At 34.4% G+C, this 27928-nt stretch overlaps 1 protein-coding gene across 3 annotated transcripts; it reads right to left on the reverse strand.

Moving 5' to 3' along the window:
* Positions 1–4093: 4093 nt before the first annotated feature.
* Positions 4094–27915, reverse strand: LOC138691613 (uncharacterized). 3 transcript variants are annotated; one of them, XM_069813756.1, is made up of 6 exons: positions 27771–27915; positions 24406–24494; positions 18371–18468; positions 14750–14887; positions 12638–12775; positions 4094–5376 (listed from the first exon to the last, which is right to left on the reverse strand). In XM_069813756.1, the coding sequence occupies exons 3-6, from the start codon at positions 18446–18448 to the stop codon at positions 5185–5187; spliced, it is 546 nt and encodes a 181-aa protein (XP_069669857.1). In that variant the 5' UTR covers positions 18449–18468; positions 24406–24494; positions 27771–27915; the 3' UTR covers positions 4094–5184. The 3 variants fall into 3 exon arrangements, with proteins under 3 accessions (XP_069669857.1, XP_069669858.1, XP_069669859.1); XM_069813757.1 differs by lacking the exon at positions 24406–24494 and having other exon boundaries at positions 27771–27900; XM_069813758.1 differs by lacking the exons at positions 24406–24494; positions 27771–27915 and adding an exon at positions 18561–18768.
* Positions 27916–27928: the final 13 nt, after the last annotated feature.

Genomic DNA, 27928 nt, shown 5'->3' on the forward strand with positions numbered 1-27928 from the left:
AATAGGTTATTAATTTTTGTAGTCAAGAGTTGAAGCAAATAATCTGTTTCCATATTCATACTCATTCATTTTATTCCTCATTATACCTAGTGCAGTATAGTTCACATACCCCGTTATATTTCTTAATCTTGTAGCATAAAGCCTCAGTTCACCTTCTTTGATATTTCATTATTTTTCCACACTCATAAAGAAGCAGTACAAATAGATATAACACGATAAATACATACAATTATGGTTACTTAATTACTTCAATAAAATTTTGACAAGTACACCGCATGACTACAAAAATGTTTTATGATCCACAATAAATCATCAATGGAAACAATGTGCATAATTGTATATTGGCATTCTTTCATGAGTACAAACCGATTAACATATACAAAGGTTAATTAATTAATTAATTCATTCATTCATTCAGTGTTCTGCACAAAGACAGGTCTTTCACTGCAAACCCAGCTTTCTCCAATCTTTCCCATTTACTGCCTTCCTCTTTGTCTCCTAATATGATGCATATATCTTAAGTCGTCTATTATTTGTTACCTTCTCCTGTCCCGAACTCTTCTCCCATTCACTTCAGTCCAGTTCATGATTCAATATGTAGTTTCTTCTCAGCTAGTAACCCAACAAATTCCTTTTAATCTTTCTGATCAATTTCAGCATCATTATTTCTTCACCCACTCTTTCCAACACAGCTTCGTTTGTTAATCTCTTTGCCCAATTCACAAGTTCCACCCTACCCCATATCAACAAATCAAATTCTTCTATTCGCTTCTCTTTACTTCATAATTATGTCCATGTTTCTGCACCATACAATGTCACACCCCAAACAAAAAATTTCACTAGTCCCTTCGTTAGTTGTTCTTCTTCTACATGAGATGTGCAGAACATGCTCCCTTTTCTATCAAAAGTTTCCTTTCCCATTGCAATTCTTCTTTCCACTTCCTGGAAGCAGCTCATGTTACTACTTACAGTACATGTACATCCAAAGTATTTGAAGCTGTCCAGGTGCCCTACTGTCTCACTTAGAATTCGCAAGTTTACTTTCCTAATTTTTTTTCCTATCACCATGGTCCTCGTCTTATTTCTATTTATCCTCGTCCCATAACACTGCTCACAGCTGTTATTTAGCTCCTTTAACATATCCATTAGCATAGTTTCCTCTTCTACTATCAACGCCATATCGTCAGCAAATCGAATGCACTTTATTCATCTTCCTCCTATTATCACTCCCATCACGTTGTGAAAAGTGTTCCTCAAACCCAGGTTAAACTCTTTCAAAATTTATGAGACAGAGTCTCTTAAGAATTCTACTTAAATGGAGATCTGGTCAGATATAAGTAGTCTACTACATACGTAGTCTTCTAGTCGTTAACTTAACTGAAGAATATTGCTGGAAAACCTATTAAGTCTAGTGTAAATATTCGTAATTTAAATATGTATTGTATTGATTAAGGCTGGTTGAGTGGAAGAGAAAGCCTTATGGCCTTAACTCTGCCAGCGAAAATAAAACAATATTAATCTTATTATTATTAATATTATAATTATACACTCTGAGTTGATTAGACACTATGGATAAAGAAGATATCGTACAGCCTCCAAGCTAGAAAATATACGAGTATATAGCTTCATGAGAGCAACAGTGATTGTTTCTAGTTAATTGCTAATGCTCAATTTTTTAAATAATTATTTTATCAGTATTTTCGTTCTCGTTGTAGTTTTTGTTCCCGGTTTATTGTGGACGATATCTGAAGATTTTAGTTTACAGGACTGGGGAAAATACGTTACACAGACATTACATTACTACGTCTTTTCATCCGTATGTATGGAATATAGTTAAAGTAGTCTTAAAAAATAAACACGTTTCAGAGATATCAGACTTGAAAGGATTCTCGCCTATAAGTGTTAAAACCTATTAGGCTAACCTACAACGAAAAACCTTTACCAGAAGAATTGTATAGAAGGATTCATTAAGAAAAGCTTCCTACACCAATACTTTAGCTATACTTACTAAGCTAAACATATTTTACTGTCACATTTACAAGGTTTCTGGTCTGTGGCAAAGATTTCATAACTTTTATAACTGTCGACTAAGGGAATCACAACCAACATCGCTTTTGAAAGTCTCCTCGCCCTCTACAAACATGCAATTTAAAAGGCTTCTAGTCAGTGTGCCGAAGGAGATCTCTATTTAGGTTTCTGGACATCGAGGAAACCTTAACTCAAACCTCACATTTAAAATGTTTGACGGTTGTGTCCTGGCGTTCATGAATTTTTTGGTATTATAAAATCGAATAACACCACAAAACATTACATTAGAAAGGTTTCTCGGCGGTGCTGACGTTCGTGGCTTTTTAGGCTACCCAACAGAGCGTAGCATTTACCACAAACATCACATTTGAAAGGTTTCTCGCCCAAGTGCGTGCGTTTATGGCATTTTAAGTCATTCAAACCAGAATAGCACTTACCACAAACACCACACTTCAAAGGTTTCTCGCCAGTGTGCAGATGATGATGATGATGATTCTTCAGAGAACAGGAATAGAAGAAAGACTTATCACAAAAATTACACTTGAAACGTTTCTCGCCAGTGTGCGTGCGTTTATGAGTTTTTAAGTTACTCAATAAAGAGAAACACTTACCACAAACATCACATTTCAAAGGTTTCAAAGCATTATGCATATATATATATATGTGGACTAATCATCACATTTGAAAGGTTTGTCGCCAGTGTGCAGTCGTTTATGGTCTTTCAGATTATTCGTCTGAGAGAAACATTTACCACAAACATCACATTTGTAAGGTTTCTCGCCTGTGTGACGTCTTTTATGGACTTTTAGGGCACTAGACTGAGAGAAGCATTTGCCGCATACATCACATTTGAAAGGTTTCTCCCCAGTGTGCATGCTTTTATGAGATTTTAAGCTACACAACAAAAAGAAAGACACCACAAACATCACATTTGAAAGGTTTCTCGCCAATGTGCGTGTGTTTATGGGATTTTAAGGTAGACATCAAAGAAAAACAGTTACCACAATCATCACATTTGAAAGGTTTCTCGCCTGTGTGCAATCGTTTGTGGTCTTTTAGGCTACTCGACTGAGTGAAGCATTTACTACAAATTTCACATTTGAAAAGTTTCTCGCCTGTGTGACGTCGTTTATGGACTTTTAGGCTACTCGACTGAGAGAAGGATTTGCCGCAAACATCACATTTGAAAGGTTCCTCGCCAGTGTGAAGGCTTTTGTGAGTTTCTAATTGACTCGCCTCAGTATAACATTTACCACATACATCACATGTGAACACTTTCTCGGCTGTGTGCAGAAATTCGTGAAAATTTAGGTTACCCAAATCAGAGATACATTTATGTTTTTTCAGAGAATTCAAATACGAGAATGACCTACAACAAACGTCACATTTGTAAGGTTTATCGCCTGTGTGCAGTCGGTAATAGCTTGTTAGTCCAATCGACAGAGCGAAGCATTTACCACAAATGTCACATTTGAAAGGTTTCTCGCCGGTGTGCAGTCGTTTATGGTCTTTTAGGCCACTCGATCGACAGAGGCATTTACCACAAACATCACATTTGAAAGGTTTCTCGCCTGTGTGACGTAGTTTGTGGCGGTTAAGGTCACTCGACTGAATGAAGCTTTTACCACAAACATCACGTTTGAAAGGTTTCTCGCCAGTGTGCTTCCGTTTATGTGGTTTTAAGTTACGCAACAAAGAGAAATACTTACCACAAATATCACATTTGAAAGGCTTCAAGCCACTATGGAGAACTGTATGGACTTTCAGGCTACCCAGCTGCGAAAAACATTTACCACAAACATCACATTTGAAAGGTTTCCTTCTTACTTCCTTGGATAAATGACAATTCAGTTTTTCCCCGAGGTATATTTTAGGAAGTTCTAAATCCAACTGATTCCCTCCTTCACGAGTCCGCACTGCTTTTCCGAAGGTAATTGAATTCTTGAGTATTTCACTCACAGTCTCATTCTGTTCAAGTGCAAGACTGTCCAAATCTGTTGATACATTTCTGTCATCCGTAGCTGCAAACCTGAAGTGAATATAAAATCACTCTATAAAATAGAAAGCAACAAATACACATTCAATTTATTGAATATTCAAATAAAACAAACATATATTTATGACGCGATACATTATGATTAGAAATACAAACTTGTAATTAATTTATGAGTAATGTTGCAATTATCAGAATGTTTAAACAATTTGCACTTCACCTGTACAATGTATATTTTTTTTAGTAGGTTATTTTACGACGCTTTATCAACATTAAACAATGAATTTTATAACAATTACAAACCGTTAGACGTCTCTTCACTACGTTTTAACTTTTATTTTTAATAAACCTCTCTGTCCAAATCAACTGCCTTTGCCTTAGTTTTTTCGAGACGAGCGAGCTATTCTATGAGATTGTTCGAAATTCGGGATGGCAAATGTGAAGGGTAATTGTTCGAAATTCGGGATGGCAAATGTGAAGGGTACACGGGTCAAACGAATAATGTCACATTTCCATTAAAGGTGAGATAGTGATCTATTTCGGTATATTACTACACAATTTTTGGACATTTCTACTTGAAATGAAGGAAAAGAGGTGTGTATCCGTGGTTTTAATTCTTCTTTACTAATTTTGGTAAAAATAACACTAAAGTTTGTAGTAATTCAGCGAATTAGATAATGACAGCACGCTTAACAGCATTGTGACATTGTTCGTTTTTCCCGTGTACCCTTCATGTGGTATAACGTTTGCTATGTCATATTGTTATGATATATAAGACCTTTGTAGTTCGTTAATTTTGTAAGTTTAAAATAGGAAATCTTGCAGTGGAACATTACTGATTCCATTTCATAGCAGCATAATCATGAGAAAATCTGTATTGGTATTATCTCTAACTTGATATTTGTTGTTTTGCGAACACTGAACTAATAACAAATCATTAAAAGTTCTGCAACAATGTAATTTACAATTGCAAAAGAATATAGGCCTACTAAAAATAACTTTTTCCCTCCACTTAATGATAAGGAAACTCCGAGCCAGGTGGATCTGGGATCGGCGTGCAAAGAACCGCATCTGGAGGGCTGGGTTCGACGTGTAGTGAACTGTATCTGGAAGGCTTGGGTTCGACGTACAGAATACAAGTCGCATTGTTGATGGGTGTGTGGTTAACAATAGAAATAAATATTAGAATATATAAGCCTGCACGTGAGCACATACAAATACATATCATACTGATAACATGCAAGTATACACTGGAGGGTCGGACATGACACTCTCCTATCGATGAAAATCTCGTCCTCTGCCTTCACTTCCACCGTTGGTTCCTCATTCAATTTGTGCAAATCACTCTGCTCTTCCTAAAAACACAGAGCAAACACAACAGAAAGATAGCACAATTTACATTAACAAAAGCGCATCAATTTTAGATGCCACAGAATTCCGTTGAAGTCATATTAGCCCTACCAGAGTTTAGGTAAAATAAGAGAAATCTTGGGGCAGATTTTTCATGGGATAATTCTTTTCCTTATACAACAGCGTTTTCCGCCATTTTTGAACATGTGGCACAATAAACGCGTAATTAAAAATCCTGCAGCATATAACATAAACCTGCTGTTTCCAAGTAGGACGGGAATTTTGAGGGTTTTAGGAGGGAATGATTGCTACAAAATACAGATAAATCAGATAAATTTACATAGGCATTGTTACATTAAACGAAATAGTTTTAATTTTAGACTCACTATTTCTCAGTCAACATACCAGGCAATAAATGTGAAAAGTCAAGATGCAAGAAAAAAAAATGTAGAGAAGAGAAACAAAATATATATCATTCACAAATTCAACTAAGACAATTAATGTACCTTTATTTAAAAACTATGATAGACATGCAAAATTTAATGACAGAGAATTATACCAGCGGAAAATTGTGTGATAATTATGGATGTTTATTTTTAATTTGTTATTTAGAAAATTCGAAAACATAAAATACCATCACATGTGTTGGTAAGTATTTACCGAGCGAAACATTTTCTTTCATAAAGACAAATAAATATTCAATTGTGATTGCATTAAATTAATTACTTACTTAATTACAAATGGCTTTAAAGGAATCCGGAGGTTCATTCCCGGCCTCACATAAGCCCAACATCGGTCCCTATCCTGTCCAAGATTAATCCAGTCTCTATCATCATATCCCACCTCCCACAAATCCATTTTAATATTATCCTCCCATCTACGTCTTGGCCTCCTCGAAGGTCTTTTTCCCTTCGGCCTCCCAACTAACACTCTACAGTATATGCATTTCTGGATTCGCCCGTACGTACTGCATGCCCTGCCCATCTCAAACGTCTGGATTTAATGTTCCTAATTACGTCACATGAAGAATACAATGCATGCAGTTCTGCATTATTCTCCATTCTCCTGTAATTTCATCCCTTTTAGCCCCAAATATTTTTCTAAGCACCTTATTCTCAAACACCATTAATCTCTGTTCCTCTCTCAAAGTAAGAGTCCAAGTTTCAGAACCATACAGAACAACCGGTAATATAACTGTTTTATAAATTCCAGCTTCTCAATGTATAATAACAGGCATTTCCCATTTTTATTGTGTGTTTAATTCCTCCCGACTGACATTTATATTTATTACTGTTCCTCCAAGATTTTTTTTTAATTTTTCCACCTCTTCGAAAGATAAATCTCCAATTTTTATATTTCCACTTCGTAGAATATTCTGAACACGAGACATATTCATATACTTTGTCTTTACGGGATTTACTTCCAAACCTATCCCTTTACTTGGTTCAAGTGAAATTTCCGTGTTTTCCCTAATCGTTTTTTTGGATTTTCTCCTCACATATTCACGTCATCCGCATAGGCCAGAAGCTGATGTAACCCGGTCAATTCTAGACCCTCTGCGTTATCCTGAACATTTCTAATGCCATATTCTAGAGTGAAATTAAAAAGTAAAGGTGATAGTGCATCTCCTTGCCTTAGCCCGCAGTGAATTGGAAAAGCATCAGACATTTAAGTGGTTTTTTACGACACTGTCAACTGTAATGGCTATGTACCGCCTGAGCAAAATAAAGGTGATAATGGCAGCGAAATGAATCCAGGGTCCAGCGCTGAAAGTTAGTCAGCATTTGTTCTCAATTGTTTATAGGATAAACCCAGAAAAAACTTCAACCAGGGGCCTGTTTCTCAAAACTCATGGACTAGTATTACTAGTCTGTACATTACTAATATTAGTTTATTTTACAAGTCTGTGTTTCTAGAAACTACAAGGGTAAAGTAGTTGTTACCAGTTCACAGACTAGTAATATTTGTCGATTTCACCAGTTCATAAGTGATTCTGTTTCTCAAAATGCTAATCTAGTTGATTATACTAGTATTCAACGGATATATTCCTACAAGACTCTAAAGACTGGTGATTTCTATATCATCAGTTACCATTGACAACCTCTCTCAGATAATCAAAACAAAATGTTGTAATTATTTTTTTAAATATAAGCTTATGTGATTTAGTGATTCCGATTGAAGTGATGAAGTTGTTGTGATAAGAGCTAAAACTATATAGAGAAGACAAAATTATTATTCCTTTACTGGAGCATTATTTAAATATAATGAACAGTTTAGGTAAAGTGCTGAAAAGCTTGGATAGTTGTTAAATATAGTGGGACTTGCCATAACAGGATAAACAAATAGAAGTCATGAATTATCAGCAAAGTTTCAAATGCAAATTGTTGATTATTTTCCAATGCCTCTGTCCTAGGCCAGCAACACTTGCAGAATTTTTTCCTAATATTCTAATACCAATTCATCAACTGCAGTAATTTTTGCTGGCTTTCCTCCTCCACTGCCAGTTCTTCTGACATTGTCAACTTCAGTCTACAAATTAAATATAAAACGACACTAATTTATGAATAGATCAAATGTAAAACCGAAAAAAAATAGCGAATTTTTCATCTAGTCATAAGTGGCATTCATGTGGGCACTATATTCACTAACTACATAATATGTTCATATTATGATACTGTGAACTTGAATTGGTACTTATCAAAGTTGCTTTCTTAATGTTGTCCCTAACATATGCATAAACTTTGTTCTGAGGTACCGGTAACTGTTCCATAGCCTCACACATTATAAAATTGTTTCTCCATTGGTTTACTTTATCATTTTTTGTTTATATGCTTGGAAAAGCACCGAATAATATATGCTTTGATTCATTAATCATATTGAGAATAGTTAATTTGCTTCCAACTGATGGAATTTCAACCGAAAAGAGAAATCACAACCTAAACACAAACAACTTAGCTTTCTAACCTCAAATAACACTACAGTACCTACCAATGACTATAAAGAAATGAACTCAATCAGCTGACTAGTGAAAGATCATGTGACTAGTGAAAGATTGTCACAAGTTACTAGACTGGTAAAATAGTTTGAGAAACAGAATCTACTAGAGCTGATGAAATATACTCTGGTAACTGGTAACTGGTGAACTATTAAACTAGTATTTTTGAGAAACAGGCTCCCGGTAACTTTTACATTACGGTCTATAATGGTCTGATTCAGTTTGCTTTTGATAGTACTTCTCTGCTCATAATACCGGCAGTTAACGAACACATTCTATTGATAATTAAATGTTGAGGATATGTGGTTAACAATATTAATACTGTCTAATTTATTCCAGTTTAGCTCCATAATTTCTGCCAGGCAATATCATGTAGTATGAAATTATACTAAAGTTCCAGAATACAAAAATGCCTTTGCTATAACCATAATAATCATTACACAGTAGATAAAAAACTCGTTCAACCATTTCGTGAACTCGGTAACTTGAAAAGAGTAAATAAAATAAACAGTAGCTTCATGCAAGCTCTCTGCCTGCACATATATATCAGAACATTTTGTCAAATTCAGAACCTATTCTGGAATGTACTCAAAATAAGCTATATACTTAATCTTAAATTTACAAAATATATTTTCTCTACGGGTAAAATAATGTTCTACAGAAGATAATTGCAAATACATAAATACTTGAAAACAATGGGTGAACAACACATGAAGACAGGTGATAACGGTTCCACATACATCTAAAGCAAACTCAATTATTTGGAAACGGTAAAAGGTATTGACAATCTTAGACAAAGACACAGAAAAGACAAAAAGAGGTCGTGCCCTTAAGAATAACATTTTCTCAAAGATATAGTCCGGATCAGCTTACTTAATACCCTAAGGGTGAAACCTAATCATTTTTCCCCTATTACTACATATCCTAGTGGATTATGGTGATTTTCTAGTTTGAACGTTGAATTTTCTTTTGCCAACTTCGTTTCGAATTTCAATATTGAGAAATATTACAACTGGTAGTAACTTTCTAACTGTAATGTTGGCAGCAAAAACAGCTCTTGTCGGTAGTACAAATTCTGAAAAATTAAATTGTTCCTAGATTTCTGATCCCATTACTGGAAGCTAGTTAAATTCGAAAATAATAATAATTAAGTAATATTAGCATTACATTAATACATAATAGTTATTTTATGTGTTGCCTTGCGGTCACAATTCAAGATTATAGTCAGAGAAGTGTACAAAATAAAACATATGGTGTGATACATGCACTTGGGTGATCAATAGAAAATGGGCACGGAGACAGAAATTGTAACTAGAAAGCAAAATTATTGGGAGTAAGTATACATTCGATTTTCGGAGTTAGTACTAATCATTTTACGTGATTAAACAAAATATATTTTTAGGTTAGGTCTCGTGAATCGTAAACAGTTTAGTCAAAGCAATGAATTTCATGTTGTCAGACAAAATATATGTTAATATTAAATCATATGAATCCACTAATTTACAACATAATGTGCGAGAGGTCCAGGAGGAAAATATAGGCCTACTCTTTCACAAATAATTGAACCATTCAGAAAACGCCTATCAACATAAAGATGAGATGTGGCAAATAAATAAATAATAGTGTATTATTATTATTATTATTATTGCACTTGGAATTGTGATTTTACTCTCTTTGGTGATATCTGGTATTAGTTGGCAACACTGAAGAGATGGCCAAATTAGCCTGTTAGAAACACGAGACGATAAAAGTCACCCTCGGCTCTCTTTTTGCGCATGCGCCATCGGTGTAGTATTTCCGCTTCCGGTGTGATGCTGGGCCTCGTTGTAAGCATAAAAATTGTTTTATTCACCGCATTCTAGATTCACCTTCGTCACGATCATATATTATTTACATTTGGGTGATACAAGTTACGTAAGTATAATAATAGTGCATTGATAGATTTCACAATTATTACTCCAGCTCCTGTTATCCAAGTCAAACGTTATTTTCGTATAATTGTATTCCAGAATATTTCCTCATAAGTCTTGATAGGCTATATGTATTAAGAGTTAATTTCTGTTGGTAGTATTGATATTAAACTTGGCTAACACAATATTCCATCTACAACTTCAGAGGGGCGGTAAGAACTAGCGCTGAGGTAGTTCTGGATATTTCAACTGTAAACCAACTTACGAATCTCGTGATATGCAAATAATTATCACCAAACGTAGGTGCCAACTTCAGACACTTTGTGTCCAAATTTATAAAACCAGGGGCATCACATCCAGTAAAATTAAGAGTGATCTCAACCTTGTTAACAATTCGAAGAGATATTCCTATGTAAATAAAGCGGCGAAACTAGCGCTGAAGTAGTTCTGGTGATTTCGGAAGTGAAAATTGTTGAATTTATAAGGGTTTCTTTTTATGTAGATACAGTTGATCGTATATGCATCATAGACAAATATATGCATGGCGTAACAAAACCCTAAACTAACCAAATCTAACCTGTCACAGATTCGTATATGCAACATGTATATAAGCGGGCAACTACTTCAGCACTAGTTTAGCCAAAAATTGAATTCATTTGTTTGAAAGATGAAGTCTATAGAGAGTAGTGGTTTGGTTCGACTGGAACATCTCGGAAAAAAGAAGATATATATATATATTTTTTATTATTACCGGTATAGACCTATATTCAGTATTATTTATTATTCCACAGTTGAGTAACAAAATGGACAAGGAACCATCCAAAAGAATAAATCGGGACACCCTTAGAACAATAGCATTTTAAATATCATGGTAAATTAGGAAACATACCACTAACTTTATGAGTTCCTGTAGGCCCTAAATGTTTTTATCCATCTAAATCACTGATAGTGGAGGTCAGCTGTCGAACATGCTAGTAAAGCAATTCACAATGCCAATATCTTTCCTGAATTTGAGATTGGTGAATCTTCACACATGCAACAGAGTGACTCCACTTCTCTATCCATGATCCACATTTTTGTAGTTCAGTTCACATCTATGAACTATTGGGATCGAACAGTAATGGTCCTAAGTCTTACCAAGCGGAAATAACACAGAGCTAACAGTTAATTAACAGTGTATGGTAATTATGTAGTAATAATCGGCCAGGCCTCCATATTCCCGCAATAGAGGTCCAGGGCACCTTCGTTATCATATGTATTTTCTTTTATTAAATTTCGTTTGTATATGATTAACTTGTCATCCAGTGTCCACTTTACACCCTGGATCTCTGTTGTAGTAAGATGATGGCCTGGCTGATATGACCTGTCGATGGTTTGTTTCTACACAATTATTAAAATATATGTATATACTTGGTAATGTATCTATCCTGGATCTCTATTACGGGGAGATGGCCTGGCTAATGATTACTACTTAATTACCCAAAATTTAAAACTAACCATTATCAACACTCGTTTTTAGGTTGATTTTTTTTTGTTATGATCGTCGTCGTAGGTGTGTGCTCGTTAATTGATTAGCAACGGCTATATAACTACTGATAATGGATAAATGCTTAATAAAGAAAATTGTCCCCACTGAAAGTGCAGTGAACGGGAATACAATGATAAATTGGGTTATATTAATGACAGTGAAACTAATGGCTCATCGTCGGGTGGCGATCAAAACTTTGTAATTCCAAAACTGGAAATTTTACGAGAGAAAGATATAATATTACTGATACGATATCATGTTCACGTGCTCTATTTTATGTACATGTCTTAAATGTCTGTTTAAATTCGACTGTTTACTAAATATGGTACTGCAATGTTTGCATACCACAGGCATTATTACAGAAGTTTGAAAACTAATCCATCAATCTCGAATGAAAGTAAAAGAAATCCAGTTCACAATTACTGCGGTAAATAAAACATTTTTATGCTTACAACGGGGCTCAGCGTCACACCGGAAGCGGAATTTCTTCACCGATAGCGCATGCGCAATAAAGGGAGCCGAGGGTGACTTTTATCGTCTCGTGTTAGAAACTGCTCTTACGTGATCCTCACTATACTGAGGGGATGAGTAGGTTGGCAATCATTAAGAGGAAGTATAAAAAGCAATTTCGTTTTCATAATTGAAACAAAAAGAGATAACAGTTCAACATTAGTTCTCTGGAACATAACATGACTTGTAATAGTAAACAGTGATAAGTCTTTTTGTCTCCATCATACAGTGAAAGGCACTGCAAGTACTCTTGAAAAGAGGCAGTGTCCTTTACAGTGGAGGAAGAAGAAGAAAATACAGTTTATTCCTTGTGCTCCACTCACCTCTGGTTCATGTTTGACCACAGGAAATGAATCTGGTACCGGATCTTCCTCAAATTTCACCTCTGATAAGGGATCATGGCTCTGATCCACATATTCTTCTTTTATACCAGTCACATGGTGATACAGGAACCTCAATTCCTGCAGTACAAAGAGACGTCTTCAACCAGCAATTTCTTACACGGTGTTAAAAGATGACTTCTCACGTTACAAACTCCTCTCTATATGTCCGCAACACCTTGACATTACGATTAATAGTGCCAGGTTTGAAATGCATATTCAAATTTCTCATGCGAAAATATTTTTAGACATGTTATGAATATTTTGCAATTCATTTTGATTAATTTTCAGAAAAATCTATGATATATAATACGAATATTTATTTTCAGTCAATGACTTTACTATTAATATATATAAGGTGCAAGTCCTTACATTACATGATTTAATATTTATGAACGTTTTCGTTGGTTTCATACCACCATCATCAGATACAACATTTTATACAGCAATATCTTCACTTACTTACTTACAAATGGCTTTTAAGGAACCCAAAGGTTCACAGCCGCCCTCACGTAAGCCCGCCATCGGTCCCTATCCTGTGCAAGATTAATCCAGTCTCTATCATCATACCCCACCTCCCTCTCAAATCCATTTTAATATTATCCTCCCATCTACGTCTCGGCCTCCCCAAAGGTCTTTTTCCTGTGTTGTGTAACTTTCTCCATTCTCCTGTAACTTCATCCCCCTTAGCCCCAAATATTTTCCAAAGCACCTTATTCTCAAACATCCTGAACCTATGTTCCTCTCTCAGAGTGAGAGTCCAAGTTTCACAACTATACAGAATAACCGGTAATATAATTGTTTTATAAATTCTAACTTTCAGATTTTTAGACAGCAGACTGGATGATAAGAGCTTCTCAACCGAATAATAACACGCATTTCCCATATTTATTCTGCGTTTAATTTCCTCCCGAGTATCATTTATATTTGTTACTGTTGCTCCATGATATTTGAATTTTTCCACCTCTTCGAAGGATAAATCTCCAATTTTTATATTTCCATTTCGTACAAAATTCTCGTCACGAGACATAATCATATACTTTGTCTTTTCGGGATTTACTTCCAAACCGATCACTTTACTTGCTTCAAGTAAAATTTCCGTTTTTTCCCTAATCCTTTTCATCACTAACAGGTGCATATGTCTCTACAAACCAAAATACAATATATATTAATGAACATACAATATGATTAAAACATGATAAAAACCAACATAATTAGGATATAAATGCGTCTTTCTTGAGTGACTACACCCTACTGTCAAATAATTAAAAGCACACGTGTGATTACAATACTTGTACAAATATGTTTGCAGGACTTCACTGATAAAATAATAAGAAATAAAATGAAATCTGTATACTATATTGTGTGAAGAGATGCATTACAGTCTTTGAACTATGTTAACTGAAAAAAAAAATCATTTGACATAATGATGTTGGTTTTTATCATGTTTTTATCATATTGTATGCTTATTAATATATATTGTATTTTGGTTTGTAGAGACATATGTACCTGTTAGTGATGATATTGCTATATAGAATGTTGTAGCTGATGATGTTGGTATGAAACCAACGAAAACGTTCATACAATATTAAATCATGTAATGTATGGACTTGCACCTTATATATATTAATAGTAAAGTCATTGACTGAAAATAAATATTCGTATTATATGTTATGAATGTCTTTGATAATACGAAAAGCTCATTGCGCAGATTTAGATCATTACTACATATAATTTACTACTGTGCATATATTGTAGCATATTTTCAAGGTTGTGTTGGACTAAAACCAAAATTTGAGTTGTTTTGCAAAAATAAATAAATAAATAAATAAATAAAAATAAGACTCTGGATTGTTCTGTTGTCAGCAAAATATTTTTTGTTGACTGTATTGGATGGCTAGAAATTACGTGTATGAAAGAGAACTGTGAAAAACCACCAGTCCTTGCATTTGTTCCATTGCTCAAACATTATACCATTGAGCTACCTCACACTTCGACAGCAAGCTTTTGGCATTCAATTCAATTCAATTTATTTGGCCATTAGACAGCACTCACCTCAGGTTCACGTTTCACCAAGAGGAACGAAATTGGCAGCGGATCTTCCTCAAATGTTATCTCAGAGCTGAGAACTTGGCTGTGGTCCTCATATTCCACCTTTATAGCAGTCACATGATGATCCAAAATATTCCGTTCCTGCAGTACAAAGACACATCTTAAATGAGCAATTTATTACAGTGTTACAAGACAACTTCTAACTTTACAAGTTGTCCTCTATGTGTTCGCATGCCACAGTATGATCACAAACCACAGCATGTGCTTTATATTATGATGAATAAGGCCAGGAATCATAATCAAATGCATATTTTCATGCAAAAACATTTGTTATACATGTTATTAACGTCTGCGATGATGAATATGCAAAGTTAACTCTTCACACTTGTTTAATATTTAGGCCATTACTGCATATAATATATTGTTGTGCATTATATTGTAGCATATCTTCAACATTGTGTTAGATTAGCAACAATATTTGCGTAGTATCTTAAAGACAATATATTTTGCCTATTTTCATTCCATTATGTCCTACGGAATAATATTTTGGGGAAATTCTGCAGATAGTAAAAATATATTCTTATTACAGAAAAGAGCCATTAGAATAATAGTTGGAACAAAGGCTAGAGAATCATGTAGATTATTTTAAAAAAATGAGGGATTCTAATCTTAACAAATCAATACATATACTCTACAATAAATTTCCTCTTATGTAATAAAGAAAACTTTCCAACTAACTCAGCCATACATAGTATAAATACCCGCAGAAGGAATGATTTTCATACGCCATCATCAAATTTATCATGCTATCAAAGGGCGATAAAAATGTTCAATAGTCTTCCTGAAGACATTAAGAATCATAGCCAAAACCCTGCATTATTTAAGGTAAAACTAAAAAATTACTTAATATCTCACACTTTCTATTCTGTAGATGAATTCTTGACATTTCACAGTACTGTGTAAATATTATAATACTATTAAATGGTAAACATATTACATTATATAAAATATGGTTATTAAGGTATTAATTCTGTACATATTTCGTATTTGCATTTTATTTGTATTGCATTTTTTTGTTAAACGTAAGAATTGGACATGTTCTTTATTCTATGCTATAAAGCAAATGTAAGAATATTATGGAACGAATAAATCTATCTATCTATCTATCTATCTAGTAAAAAAAAAACAATAAGGCTCTGGATTATTCTGTTGTCAGTACATAATATTTTTTGGTTGACTGTACTCGATCCCTGTTCATGTGCAGTAGCTCATTATATGTTCCAACGACTTGAACTGATTCCGAACCGATACAGAACTCCCACTCCTGTTCCAATGTGCTTTAGAACTCGTTCGGAATGGGTGAAATTGGTTCTCGATTAAGAGCGGAAAATGGAAATTCTGAAATTTTGACGCATACGTTGAGGTTTAATCTAAAGTTATGGTAAAAATCCTTCGAGACTAAGCAGGTTAAAATAAAAAATTAGTCCATCATAAGTGACTTGGAAGGTGACTGATGAGGATGTATTTTACGAAGAATTAAGTTCGGAAGATGTATATAATTTCAATATAAGAAGAAACATCGAAAGTCGTGAAAGAACAGTTCAAGAAACGATCCAAAAACGAAAAATCTCGAACTAGTTCTGAGACCGTACACAACTGGCGCATGTGTCGAAAGAAGTTCGGAACGCCTTCTGAATTGCTTGCTGGAACAAACTTTTGTCTCCGTCACTTTGATATTAGTCCTGGTAATGGAAGGAGCCTGTAGTTTTCAGTCACCGATCTGTCCCTCTTAAGTGCAGGCGTGTTCACTGTCATCTTTTATCATCCATTATTCATTCACTTGTTTTTCAACTAGTTGATAACATGTAGGTGCGATACTTCGGTACTCCTTATATAGTATACTATAGAATATAGTTTTACCACAGTCTAGTATATACATTCACGAAGCTTGAGTTGTGAGGGTGCTAGAAACAATAGACTGTGCAGATACTATTTCGCATTCTCTGTAATGAGGCGACAGTAGCGATCCTAGTGGTTAGCAACTATCTATGGATGCATATTTATTACGTATTGAGCTTCGTGACTGTATATACTAGACTGTGATTTTACATTAGAGAATTTAGCTGGTTATATGGGGTCACTAAATTGAACCCGATGCCAAAAAAGAGAACGAAGAAGAATAAGAAGAGTGTGTAGTTCTACGTCTCGTGATGAAGGTTTGTGTGGAGGTTGTATTTACGGATATCAGATATTTAGCAGAATTCATGTTCAACATGGTATATCCAGATCATGAACACATGCATTATATTTTCATAGAAGTGGGAGAATTGGTAATTTGCTAGGTGACGTCGTTGCATATAGACCACGGTTCAACGAAGTATTTTCCCTGGACCAAAAATACAAGATGCGTTACTCGTTTCACCTTATTATGAATAAGTATCGGGGAAAATGTCTTATTTTAGGTTATAATTCAGAATTTGTTCAATATTTAATAAGATGTTTAGGATTAGTGTAAAACTGGCCTATGTACAGCGACGTCTCCTAGAAAATTATCGGAGAACTGTATCCTAATGTGAGGTAAGTGATCGTAGTTTGCTATTTACTCAACTGTTTCGTCCTTCACATAGGTTAAGTTAGGGTAGGTCAGAATACATTAGCTTGAGAATGTTAAGTTGATCGTTATTAGTTTCACTTTGAAAAGTGTGAGTCTGAAGTTATCTACATTTAAAGTTTTGCTTTTTTGGTTTGAATTTACTTGCAAAACTTTACATTTATGTTATGCTCGACCATGCCGAAATGTAGTAATTATACACCTGATAGCAGTCCTTTAATGCCTGTCATTAAAGTACACCTACTCATTAAAGTACAGGTGTTCAGCCAATGACAAGTCAGCTCTGTGCCGTTATAAAACCTCAGCCAATGACAAGTCAGCTTTGTACCGTTATAAAACCGCAAGTATCGATTATTCTCGGATATGCAATCGAAAGAGAATTAGCGAAAAGTCACGGAGGCTGGAAATCCAATACTGTCGCAGAAGGTTATGTTCTGTTACTATAATAATTAGCGTTAATTGTAAATAATATTCAAATAAATTCAATTTGTCATCTCGTTTTTCAATGTCTAGTTTAATTTCAATGTTATATCAAAGTTAATATTTAGTTTACTCTGCAGGTTCTTATAGGCTATCAACGTCAATGTGGACATCTGTTCCTCGGAAAAAAAATCAATACTTTCGCGTCTGCGCACATCTCACAATTTACGAGGTATTGCTCAAGGTCAGTTAGATACAAATAAAATGAATAATTTCAAGTTAGAAATATGGTCGTGCATAAAAAGTCGTATGAAACTCGCCTACAATGGTAATTAAGAACCTCGTATGAAAATTATGAAACTCGCTTCCGCTCGTTTCATAAACATCCATACTCGCTTCTTAATTACTATCATTATAGGCTCGTTGCATAATGTACTATTAACTTATTCAAAATTTTAACGTTTTCGGCGACTTTTTCTTAGTGTTTTGATTTTTGAGGCAAAAATAGGGGGTTTTGAGAATGTATTTTTCTCGAAATGACAGAAGTCGTTGTATTGGATATTGACGAATAAATTGTTTTCAATATAGGCTACCTGAGACAGAGAATTCCCCTCTTCTATATCAGTTGTATTACTCCTGCCTATTGCCAGAGGGTCGATCTCACGTTCCATCTTGATAACGTTCCTCACGACTGAAAAAGAAAATAATAAGAAACTTAAAGTGACTTGCAATTTGTCAGCTATTTGGATATTCTTACTAGCATGTTTAATAATAATTCCACACCTCCGTAGTGTTCACTAGTGTCGTGCAGGACAGGATGCAGCACTGTGACGTCACCTCACTGCGCTCTGCCTTCCCGTAGTCGACGTCTCTGCAGGGATGTGAAATGTGGACAGGAGTTTGCAGGGAGGGAGGAGAGGGTATTAGGCGTGCAGGTAGCAGTGATGTAGGAGATAAATATAAGTGATCTGGCGTTCTTAACACAGTTTAATGCTTGACTATCCCAATGGTAATGTTGACTGTTTGAATTGCACATTTTGTGTACTGATTATAAACAATTCAATTTCTGTTCTATTATGCGAAAATCAATCTATAACAAAGTCAGTCTCATATGATGAACACTTTCTTGTATCTAATAATTACATAGTATTTCATTGCAGTTAATTTGGCGAAAGAAATATAATCTATACTAATAAAAAAATCTGTAGCCGAAATTTTTCTGGTAATTTTTGATTTTCCAAACATAATTGATCCTAACATATATAATTAACCACCGTGAAACCGAATATCGCTTTTTTGAAAATTTTGTTTGTCTGTCTGTCTGTATGTTTGTTACCTTTTCACGCGATAATGGCTGAACGGATTTCGATGAAAATTGGAATATAAATTAAGTTCGTTGTAACTTAGATCTTAGGCTATATGGCATTCAAAATACATTATTTAAAAGGGGGGTTATAAGGGGGCCTGAATTAAATAAATCGCAATATCTCGCTTATTATTGATTTTTGTGAAAAATGTTACATAACAAAAGTTTCTTTAAAATAATTTGCGATAAGTTTTATTCCCTGAAAAATTTTGACAGGACTGATATTTAATGAGATAAATGAGTTTTAAAATGAAAATAACTGCCATCTAAGGCCGCGTAATGAATTAAAAAACAAATGACTTCGTCTATAAGGGGCTTGGACAGCAACAATCGAAAACTATGAAAGATAGCCTACAGAGAATGTTTGTGTTTGTATGAAGTAATATCGGAAGCTAAATTAACCGATTTGTATAATTAATCATTATTTCACCATTGGACAGTGTAGTTTCTCTATATGGACATAATGCTATAATGTTATTATAATATAATATAATATAATACAATATCAGAACCATAGTGGGCCAAGCACCATTTACTGAATACGTAGAAAACAAGGGTTAAAATTAAGTTATTACCATAATTCAATGGAAACCTATAACAAGTAAAATAAAATATACACATTAAATGTAAATAATGTCAATCTTCATTAAGCTATGGTTGCATGTATTAAAAATTAAGAAACATGTTAAAGGAATTGTCATTGCACCAAATGAGTGTCTCTGGACCAAAATGATCGCATTTTAATTATTTGGATGCAATTTAAATTAAGTAACATATTAAACGATTTTTCCTTCTATCAAACACGAATCTTCCCTGGATCAAATGTCCTATTTTAATTATGTAATTACTTTACATTTATTTCTAACGGGTGCAGCGGAGCGCACGGGTAGGGCTAGTGTAAAATAAAAGAAGTATTTATTATGCACATTAATTTGTGAGTCAAGATGTCCTTTATTTATAATGACTGCAATCACCCAACGTGTTTAAAATTTTAGAAATAATTAAACCTTTGCTGTACTACGAGAAAATAGGTATATGGAAACTATATTTTCTTTTCTCTGCAATATGGAAGAAGGCACAGAAAGATTATGTGGACGTTTTTCTGAATTTTCTGTTTCTTTTTTCTTTAACTTATTTATCAATATTGGGACATAATGACTGGGAAATATATTATCTAAGCCTGCATGTTAGGTTGCCATCTGACAAGGTACTTCTAGATTTAGGCTTAGCAAGTTTCATAACAGAAAATTATTGTTGGCATACATATGTCTAACCAAACATACATGATACATATGCAGCAAGTGCGTACAAGCTCGGGAATCTGGCTTGGGAGAAATTCTTGTAAAAGTCAGCCAAGTCCTTCTTGTGTTATATTTATGTCCTTCAACAAATCGTCACATTGTAAATTTAACAGTTCCAGTTGGTACCTGCTAGGAATATCTTTGACATCTACTAAGTAAGGGATTGCAAAGAGCTCAGATGTAGTAGAAACCGTTTCTACGTCATGAAAGCTCGACCCAAACTGGCGAAGAAGATCATGTATAATTTATTTGCATATATTCTTCAGAGAGACTAATGTCCGGATCAAGCACTTGCGATAACTTTGAAAAATGCACAGTGTTTCCAGCCAGCAATTGATTTACCCATAGAGCCAATGACAATTTGAACGCTTTAACTCTATAGTATATCAGTTACGATTAGATCCTTCCCCTGAAGTGAAATATTTAAATCGTTTAAGTGCTTTGTTAAATCAGCATGAAAAGACAAGTGACATTCAGGTTTTTTTACAACTGTTGACGTCGTACAAAATTTTGTCCAATATTCTTTTGAGGAGATTAATTCCGTACGTAGATGAAATTATTGGGGATCATCAGTCCGGTTTTCGGCGTAATAGATCGACTATTGACCAGATTTTTTGTATCCGACAAATAATGGAGAAAAAATGGGAGTATAAGGCTACAGTGCATCAGTAATTCATAAATTTAAAAAAGGCATATGACTCGGTTAAGAGGGAAGTATTATATGATATTCTTATTGAATTTGGTATTCCCAAGAAACTAGTTCGATTAATTAAAATGTGTCTCAGTGAAACATACAGCAGAGACGGTATAGGTCAGTTAATATATGATGCTTTTCCAATTCACTGCGGGCTAAAGCAGGGAGATGCACTATCACCTTTACTTTTTAACTTCGCTCTAGAATATGCCATTAGGAAATTTCAGGATAACAGGCAGGGTTTGGAATTGAACGGGTTACATCAGCTTCTTGTCTATGCGGATGACGTGAATATGTTAGGAGAAAATACACAACCGATTAGGGAAAACACGGAAATTTTACTTGAAGCAAGTAAAGCGATCGGTTTGGAGGTAAATCCCGAAAAGACAAAGTATATGATTATGTCTCGTGACCAGAATATTGTACGAAATGGAAATATAAAAATTGGAGATTTATCCTTCGATGAGATGGAGAAATTCAAATATCTTGGAGCAACAGTAAAAAATATAAATGACACTCGGGAGGAAATTAAACGCAGAATAAATATGGGAAATTCGTGTTATTATTCGGTTGAGAAGCTCTTATCATCCAGTCTGCTGTCCAAAAATCTGAAAGTTAGAATTTATAAAACAGTTATATTACTGGTTGTTCTGTATGGCTGTGAAACTTGGTCTCTCACTTTGAGAGAGGAACATAGGTTAAGGGTGTTTGAGAATAAGGTGCTTAGGAAAATATTTGGGGCTAAGCGGGATGAAGTTACAGGAGAATGGAGAAAGTTACACAACACAGAACTGCACGCATTGTATTCTTCACCTGACATAATTAGGAACATCAAATCCAGACGTTTGAGATGGGCAGTGCATGTAGCACGTATGGGCGAATTCAGAAATGCATATAGAGTGTTAGTTGGGAGGCCGGAGGGAAAAAGACCTTCAGGGAGGCCGAGACGTAGATGGTAGGATGATATTAAAATGGATTTGAGCTGGTGTAAAATTCTTAAAACTTGAGCTCAGACTTATATCAAACATGGGACGTCCCATAATCCACGGTGAAGTGATCGTATATTCCAGTGTGCGAACTGTTGGCAGGCGGATGTCGAGCTCAGAGAGCAATTCACGAAACAGCACACGTGCTGGACGAAGTTTCCGTGAATTTTCACTATATCAGCCGTAAAGAGATGAATGGTGACCTCACAGAGGAAAAGAAGTTCGCGAATAACATTCAATACCCAATGATGAGGTGGAAGTGGCCAATTAGATGACGTCCAAATTCTCTAGACCTGATGTCAACTAATTTTTTTGTTTGGGGTTTTGTGCAGAAAAATGTGTATGCACAGCGAACTAGGAATATACTGATTATCTCAAAACAAACATTCTCTCAGCTTTTACAAAAGGTACCCCAGAAATGTTACATCTCACATGATGGTAAGTATAAGCCTTATCCTAAGAACTGTTTTATATAATATGCAATGGTAACACACTGAGGTGTAATTTGAACAAAATTCCTATTCTTCTGGAATATATTTACAGATTACTGGAAAATAAAATGCAACAGTTATTATGGTCCACTGTTTTTCTTTCACGTCTTACCAAATTAATGACTGTCTAAAATTCAATAAAGTATAGAACATTAGCATGGCTTATAAAAAAATATTTTATTTGAAACTTACTACAGCACAGTTTAAACCAGCAAATTTGACCAGGGGCCTGTTTCTCAAAACTCATGGACTAGTAATACTAGTCTGTACAGTAGTAATATTAGTTTATTTTACAAGTCTGTGTTTCTAGAAACTACAAGGGTAAAGTAGTAGTTACCAATTCACAGACTAGTAATATTGGTCGATTTCACCAGTTCATAAGTGATTCTGTTTCTCAAAATGCTAATCTAGTTGATTATACTAGTATTTAACAGGAATATTCCTACAAGACTCTAAAGACTGGTGATTACTATATTATCAGTTACCAGTGGCAATCTTTCTCAGATAATCAAAACAAAATATTGTAGTTATTTTTTTAATAAATGTGGTTTAGTGATTTCGATTGAAGTAGTAAAGAAGTTGTTGTGAGAAAAGCTAAAACTATATCGAGAAAGAACAATTATTATTCCTTTACGGGAGCATTGTTTAAATATAATGAACGGTTTAAATAAAGTGCTGAAAAGCTTGGAGAGTTGTTGAATATAGTGGGACCTGCCATAACAAGACAAACAAATAGAAGTCATGCATTATCAGCAAAGCTTCGAATACAAATTGCTCTACAAATCGGGATGTTGATTATTTTCCAATGCCATCTGGTTTTTCTGCCCTAGACCAGCAACACATGCAGAATTTTTTTCCTAATAATCTAATACCAATTCATCAACTGCAGTAATTTTTGCTGGCTTTCCTCCTCCACTGCCAGTTCTTCTGACATTGTCAACTTTAGCCTACAAATTAAATGCAAAACGACACTAGTTTATGAATAGATCAAACGTAAAACTGAAAAAAAAAATAGCGAATTTTTCAAGTCATAAGTGGCATCCATGTCGCCAGTAGAATCACTTGCTACATAATGTGTTCATATTATGATACTGTGAACTTGAATTGGTACTCGTCAAAGTTGCTTTCTTAATGTTGGGCCAATAAGTGTCCCTAACGTATGCAAAATCTTTGTTCTGAAGTATCAGTTCCATAGCCTCACTTATTACAAATTTTTTTGTCCAGTCGTTTACTTTATCATTTTTGTTATAATGCTTGGAAACGCACCGAATGATATATCCTTTGAGTCATTAATCATATTGAGTATAGTTAATTTGCTTTCAATTGATGGAATTTCAAGAGAAGAGAGAACACAAACAACTTAGCCTCCTAACCTCAAATAACAATACCTACCAATGGCTATAAACAAATGAACTCAATCAGCTGACTAATGAAAGAGATCATGTGACTAGTGAAAAATTGTCACAAGTTACTAGATTGGTAAAATAGTTTGAGAAACAGAATCTACTAGAGCTGGTGAAATATACTCTGGTAACTAGTAACTGGTGGACTACTAAACTAGTATTTTTTAGAAACAGGCCCCAGCTCTCAAAATATTACGTGTAATACAAGAATGTAACTTGTGACGTGATGGTGAGGAGCACAAGCAAATGTTGGCTTGATATTTGTTAGTAGGCCTATAGGCTACTAACTATAAATCGAAACAGATATAGTAATTCTGGTAGCAGAGTTTACAATTTTATACATTTCGAACATAAAAAAGAAATACTTAATAGTCATTTTCAATTTACCTCTGATAAAGACTTCTTTTCTTCTGTTTCATTTGAATATATCGACAATGGGTCGATGTCGGGGTCCATCTTTATCACATCCATCTCAACTGAAAGAAGAATTTATAGAGATTGATATTCATCTTCAGGATGTAAGATAGTGGGAGCCTTACTACAGTCTAGTATATGCAGTCACGAAGCTTGAGTTTTGAGGGTACTAGGAACAACAGACTAAGCAGGTACTCTTTCGTATTGTCTATAATGAGACGATAGTAGCGATCCTAGTGGTTAGCAACTATCTATGGATGCATAATATTTACTATATATTGAGATTCGTGACTATATATACTAGACTGTGGTCTTACGTAACGGTTAAGTTTATAACATATTTCGCTTAAAATTCCGAACTTGTTCTGAACCAATTACCTGCTACACTGAAATATTGTGCATTTTTATAGGCCTATCAACGGCTAAGTGGGTTTGAATTGGATTACGAGTATTTCTCATCCACAAAATGAGATCTCATTTCTCTTCGGAATCAATAGACGCTGTATGTGTGTCTCTGTAAATAATGCCAATTAGCATAAGGCAGTGAACTCTAAATCCTGTAAATACGAAGTGAAAAGAAAGATATTTATATTACAAAAAAAATAATAATAATAAACAAACCTTGAAAACCAACAGAGTGTGTCTGTTAATCTACAAATTATAGATGGTTACGACATAGGTCTATAGCAGGCATTCCGAATCTTCAACAAAACTGCAACATTTATGGGATCACAAAATAGCTGCTTACAGATTTATATATAGTAGGCGAGAAAGCACAACTTCACTGCTACATCATTTCTATTACACCACAAACCACAAGTAAGATTATAGCAATGTAGTTTATAAAATATTTAATAGCTATCTACAAGAATTATCAATCTCTATGTCATCAATCAGTAAGGAGTTAGGTACAGCTAAAAGCAGTATAATTTTGTAAATATTTAACATTTTTTCCTCAATTGCTATATCTTCTACAATAATGAAAATTAGTATGTGCAAAACACTATCCTCCTGCTACATGAAAATATATATATAGTATATTTTTCCGATTTAAAAAAAATATAATTTTTTTTTTTTTTTTCAAAATTCAAAATGGTGGCAGTTCACTGTCCAGTGAAAAAGGGTTTCCCTCATAACTATAAAACTATCCAACACTCTGTGATGAAATTTTTTGTGTGTATTTATGCATGTCATATCTACAATATGATGTAAAATCACTTCTCTACCATTGATAGATTGCCTGATAAAAATAAATTCTTTAAAAAAAATGATCGAATATCAGTATTTTATTCTAAAACAAAATAAAAAAATATATTATTTATTAAGGAATGTAGTTGAATGTACTGTAAACATGTATTCCTGCAATAAAATAAAAGAGAGAGAACAAGGAAGAGTTAACAAGTTTATGAGTTATGAGGGAAACGCTTCACCACTGCACAGTGAACTGCCATCATTTTCAAATCTGAAATATATATATATATATATATATATATATATATATATATATATATATATAAACGATTCTTTTTTAAATAGTGAAAATAATTTTTTTCACATAGCAAAAGGACAGTGTTTTACACATACCAATTTTGATTATAATATAAGATACAGTAACAAAGGAAGAAATGTTGAATATTTCCAAAAATTTTACTGCTGAAGCTGTACCTAACCCCTTAACCGTAAAAATTGCCAAACACTACAGCCATTTCATTTTCATTTAATTCTCTTCCTTTTATCGCTTATACACAATTAGTTTATAATACATAAACACGAACGTTTGGTACTACCGCGAACCTAATTTCATCGACACAAACTTACGTTATAACATTCATTTACATTGAAAATCGACATTAACACAAACACGGGCTTTTGTATTGTTGCCCTCCACTTGACAGTTATTTACAGTGTTCCCGATGCAAAGCTTCGGTGACCTATGTAGATTGGTATGGTTCAGACTCTTTGTATGCCTTGCACGTAAGTTTTTTTGGTAGATTGGTCTCCCAAGGAATCGAACTACATTCTGAATGAAATCGGGCCTTTAAGAAGTAAGAAGTCGTGTCACAGCACAGAGTAGCGGACGTCAATAATGGTATGCTGCTAACAATTGCGAAAACAAAACAAATGAATATCAATGTAGCAAATAATTAATACAATCCCCCAGTCTGCACTAGTATCCACAAATTCCTTAAGGTGCATCTACATGATTCAATTTTCCATGCGCTTAAATATACGAACGCTCAATTAAGATGCAGATTTTGTCACTACACGGTCATTTTCACTACGTCCAGCATTATATCAATTAATAAATATGAAATTTCAATCAAGTACTTAGGCGTACTTGATTTGCAAAACTGTGGTTCAGCACACCATAGGCATTTGTATTTGCGATAATATTCAATAAAGCTAACTGTACTTGGCGCTATTTTCAGCTTAAAAGGTCCACCATCACTAAACAAGAAAATTTTCAGTTTATACGCGAACACCTAAAACATTCAGCTGCTCGCTACATGCAACTGTGGAACGAAATATGCATAGGATACCTACCGACGATCATTTTTAGTGGAAAAGGCATGCACAATTGAATATGTTTCGTTCACTCTTGCATGCATTACCTGAATTCGTAAAAGTTTAAAGAAAAGTTGAACCGTGTAGATGCATTTTTACAAATTCAACGACCTTCACTTCCAAAATCACCACACGGACAGCTAATACATACGTCAAGTCATAATCAGTCTACAAGAAATAACTGTAAGAATCGCACTGTAATTTCTTAGTTGTCAGGGATGCTGAAATTTACTGCGTTTCAATTGAATTTTTGGTTCAAAGAATATAGAATATTTCTTCTTCTTTTTTTTAATACACGCTAGTCTAGGTTTACCATAGTTTAATTCTTGTGTCATGGGTATCTCCTTACAAGGGCAAAATATGTAACATTATAAGTAACACACATAAATATTATGGTTACTGGAAAGATGTAACCCTCCCAAATAAACGAAGAAGCGAAAGCAGACAAGCCGGTGCGCTAGTATGCACACTGTCAAAAGAAATCAATGCACAAAAACAGTTTAAACATAGTGTGATATTGTTGTTGTTTAGACAACTGTCGGAAGAAGGTTGGAATCTCATAAACGACACACATAAGGCATCACTCATGAGGCAATTAAGCAAGGAGATAAAAGGGTAGGGTGACCAGTCTCTTTTCTCTCTCGTTTAATATGATATTTCAGCAAACTAAAATGTGCTGCGAAACAGCGGTAATAGTAAAACAGAATGACGGTTATATTCTGAAGTTTATGTTGAATTATGTAAGTATGTTAGAGGTAAAAATTGCAACTTACCTCTTCCACAATTGCAAACCTACGAAACAAATATGAAACTATCCACCGAAAGTGTAAACTTTATTGCCTCTGTCTGGATTCTCATGAGCAACGCTGCCGTAAATGTTTGATGTACTGATGACGAAACACAGTTCACTGCTCCAGAGATGCGCTGTCTG

This window comes from Periplaneta americana, chromosome 16 (assembly GCF_040183065.1).
Source record: "Periplaneta americana isolate PAMFEO1 chromosome 16, P.americana_PAMFEO1_priV1, whole genome shotgun sequence".
Classification (NCBI taxonomy): domain Eukaryota; kingdom Metazoa; phylum Arthropoda; class Insecta; order Blattodea; family Blattidae; genus Periplaneta; species Periplaneta americana.